Source organism: Octopus bimaculoides, chromosome 27, assembly GCF_001194135.2.
Source record: "Octopus bimaculoides isolate UCB-OBI-ISO-001 chromosome 27, ASM119413v2, whole genome shotgun sequence".
In the NCBI taxonomy this organism is placed as follows: domain Eukaryota; kingdom Metazoa; phylum Mollusca; class Cephalopoda; order Octopoda; family Octopodidae; genus Octopus; species Octopus bimaculoides.
The window spans coordinates 18495695-18499995 of record NC_069007.1 but is presented as its reverse complement, the minus strand read 5'-3'; the positions used below and the strand labels follow the sequence as shown (position 1 = coordinate 18499995).

Here is a 4301-nt window from a genome sequence, read left to right as displayed (position 1 = left end):
AAACCCTGTAGTTATGCCATACATTTTATGTCACTTCTAATCCACCTGCGTTTTTTTATGTTTCTGAACAAGATCGTCGCTTTCCGTAACCCTAACCCTAAAACCCTTTTACGGAAACATAAACAAACGCACGTGGATTAGAAATGACGTAAAATGTAATCCAAACGAAAGATCGTTTAATTTATAATAGATTGGATACAATTCGGTATTGTTTCTGACTGTATTATATTATGTAAGGGATTTTTCATTGGTGTCACCGGTATGAGTTAGACGCGGAGGAAAACTTGTCGATGTCACCGGGAACTTGTTATGTTTCTAATTAAATCATTTAATTAGAACCGCACGATTTCCAAGACGAGGAGCTGAACCATAATAGATTGTATTTACGGAATTTTGCCAGTTTTTGAAGAATCCTTCGAGAGTTGATATGGAAGACGTTAATGACTTCGAGACTTGTAACCCAGCTGTTAACAATAGGGATTCAGTAAGAGAAGAAGACAATGGTAAGAAACAAGGTTTATCCAGTGAAACATCATCCCACAGAAATATCACTGATCATCGTTGTGAGATTTGTGGGAAAAAATATTCTTCCGAACACGAAGTTTTCGCTCACAAACAAATACACAACAGGAAAAAATCGTTTCAGTGTGAGACTTGCGGAAAGTCTTTTAATAATAATTCAAAACTTATTATTCACGTACGAAGTCATACTGGAGTGAAACCATATCACTGTGAAATATGTGGAAAATCATTTTTCATTAAAAGTTATTTAACAGCACATAAGATTATACACACGGGTAAAAAACCTTTTCATTGTGAAATATGTGGGAAATGTTTTATCTCTAGCAGTTGTTTGACCAGGCATAAAAGAATCCATACTGGAGAAAAGCCGTTTCGTTGTGAAGTATGTGGGAAGAGTTTTACACAGAATTCCCATCTTGTAGTTCACAAGACAACACATACAGAAGAAAAACCTTATCCCTGTGAAATATGTGGGAAATGTTTTGTTAACAGTAGTAATTTGAAAACACACATGAAGATACACAACAGAGGAAATCCGTTTCAGTGTGATGTATGTGGTAAGTCTTTTCACGATAAGAGTAATTTAACAACACATAAAAGAATACACAGTGGAGAGAAACCGTTTCCCTGCGAGATATGTGGTAAAGCTTTTACTCAGAATTCCCATCTTGCAATCCATAAGCGGAGCCATACTGGAGAAAAGCCCTTCTACTGTGAAATATGTGCGAAATCCTTTATCTCTAACAGTGATTTAACAAAACACCAAAGGTTACATGCTGGAGTAAAACCCTATCGCTGTGAATTGTGTGGGAAATGTTTTCGTGATAATAGTAATTTAACAACTCATAAAAGAATTCACACGGGAGAGAACTTACATTACTGTGAATTTTGTGGGAAAACCTTTATTAATAATTCAAAACTTGTTGTCCATATACGAAGTCACACTGGAGAGAAACCTTATCACTGTGATATATGTGGCAAGTCCTTTTTGGCCAGTAGTTATATAACAGCACATAAAATAATACATACTGGAGGCAAACCTTTCTACTGTCAAGTATGTGGAAAATCTTTTGCATATAATAGTAATTTAACAAGGCACAAACAAATGCACGTTGGAGGGAATCTGTTTTTCAACTGTGAAACATGAGAACTGTTTCTTTCGCAAATCTGTTGTGAGACCCATTTTTGTTCCAACATTTTATGTTCAACTAGCCATAAATAGGTTCCACGTTAATCTTTGGTCGTTTGACCTATCATGTGAGTTAGGAACATTTGGTTGAGTATTGCACGAGATAAGGATCTTGGACCCAATCATGTTGCATGTAATACATCCTCAAACAACTTGAATCATCACTAGAACCTACCTTCTGCTTATAAATAGTTTTGTCAAATCATTTATGGGCAGTGATGTGAGAGATTTTCCAGGAGCATGCATCATGATATTTTCCTGCTGTTTATAACTAAGCACTTATAACCAACGACAGCCAGAGTTGAATTATCCAAATGACAGATGAACTATACAACCAACAGAATATATGGTGTGTTATTTGGTCCATTGTATAATTTAGCAGAGGAATTAAGCCTTGCTGTTTGTTTCTTGTATTATTTCCATGAGTTGACATGCCGCACATTTATATAGTTGTTGTGGATCATGCAGGCATGGCGTGGATTCGATCCTCGATCGCCAAATTTCACTTAACAGTTCAACAGCACTTTTCTCACGGTAAAACAATAATTTTTCTGTGAGTGACAACAATTACATTTGCCAGATGCCTTCACTAAGCAGAATAATGTCTTTGCCACTTGACCCTTCTAACCTCTTCCAGGCCACCAAAATCTAGAAATAGAGATAACAGACCACCAACAAAATCTATTGTTCTCAATAATATGTCTGTCCTTCTGGCTGGTTTTGGATAGTTATAAAAACAAGAACTCTGTAAGCCAAAGTCAATTGGTGAGAACCGAGTCTGGCTGACCGGCTGAACAAAACGCCGTCTCTGAAGGAAAAGGTACAAAGGGACAACTATGGTAACTCACCAACAAAGCAGTTGTTTCGTCCCATCACTCTCACTAACTCAATTTCTTTTCTCTGTAACATTACCATATCTCTCTATATACCACTATGAGATCATGTATACACACACACTGGCCGAAATTAACTCTTTTTTACCTCGCATGCTTTTCCATTTATTAATTATACATACCAACCCATTGTGGTTTTGGATATATACAAAGTAACAGTAAATAAATATTTCTTTACAACCTCAATTACTGTTCTTCTTCCATTTTGCACGCTGATAACCAACATCTTGTGGATGTGGTAAGGAATCAGAGAATTGTGTGAGGCAGTGTCTTGTGCTTTGGGTAGAATCAGGATGTCATGGGTTTGTAGCTTGACTTTTACTGTCCTAACTGCCTGGTGGCAAAAAGTAAAAACAAAACGTATGGTTGGAGTGATTCCAGCTGAAACTGGTTTGGATCTTCTGTGGCACAAAATTCCCTTTTTAGGTATTTAAGTAAGCAACTTATATCCATTACATTTGTGGTCTGCCCTTGGGCAGACAGCTGCGACATAAGCCATGTCTTTCAATTTGAACTTCTTGAAAATCAGTGTAAACTGTGAAACCGGTTAAAGCTTTAAATATGATAATAAAAAATATTTGAACTATTCTCAGCGCATTTGCAACTTCAATTTTTCCTATATTACTACCCGTGTGGAATAAAATAACTTTGTTGTCTGTGCCCATATACGCATATGTATATACATATATATGTAAGTATGTACATATATGTATGTATGTATATATGCATATATATATATATATGTATGTATTTATGTTTATACATATGCATATGTCTAACTCTTGCCCGCATGAACAACAGACACGAAATGATGATGATAATATGCATATATATATATATTAGTTAATAAATCATATGGCATATGATGGGTTGAAACAATTATAGAGATTAATAAACATTCTCATATCCTCCATCTTCTGTCTGTCTCATTATTTAAACATTATATATATATATATATGTGTGTGTGTGTAAATATATACATATGTTTATGAATGTGTGATCGTATTAGTGTGAAACAGTGGACTAAGCACAGCAAATTTTTTCACCATGAACGGTTTGTATTTTTAAACCGAATGTAGTTTTTCTGATGTTATATTTATTTTTCCTGAAGATGTGTAAAGAAATTTTGATTTATTAAGTCGCTTAATGAGTTCTTTATACTGAAATATATATTGAAGAAGATAAATATGTTCATTTGAATATATACGTTTTTGCGGCATAACTCCTTTATTATTATTAATATAACCAAAAGGATCAATTCTTGAAGAGTCTGCATACCTTCACTCGTTTTTTTCTGCTATTTTGGTGATGATTTTTTGAGTTAGCTTACCAATTATTTTTGTTGGTAGTTAATTTATAATATTGTTGGTTTTTGGTGTCGCGTGGCCAAAAATTACCGTGAATTTTTTTAGAGACACTTTCAAATTTATCAGAATATTGGGCTGAAGATTCGGAATAGAGTAATTTCATTCTCTTAACCATGAAACGTTTGTATCCAATTAACTAAAGGCAGTTTTGTTTTGTTTGTGCTTTTCCCTCCGGTTTTTTGTTCTATGTGTGCCATAAATATCGCCATCCGTTTAGAGAAAAATTTGTAGTTTAGAATCAGTAGTTCTTTGACTGCTATTTCTAAATTTTCAGTATGTTGGAGAAGCAACTCAATGCTAATCCCTGTATATTTATGATGATAAATGGTT

At 34.6% G+C, this 4301-nt stretch overlaps 1 protein-coding gene across 1 annotated transcript; it reads left to right on the top strand.

The window, feature by feature from the left end:
* The first annotated feature begins 222 nt into the window (after nt 1-222).
* LOC106883801 (zinc finger protein OZF) lies at nt 223-3190 on the top strand. Its single transcript, XM_014934937.2, has one exon. The coding sequence runs from the start codon at nt 428-430 to the stop codon at nt 1667-1669; it is 1242 nt and encodes a 413-aa protein (XP_014790423.1). The 5' UTR covers nt 223-427; the 3' UTR covers nt 1670-3190.
* Nucleotides 3191-4301: the final 1111 nt, after the last annotated feature.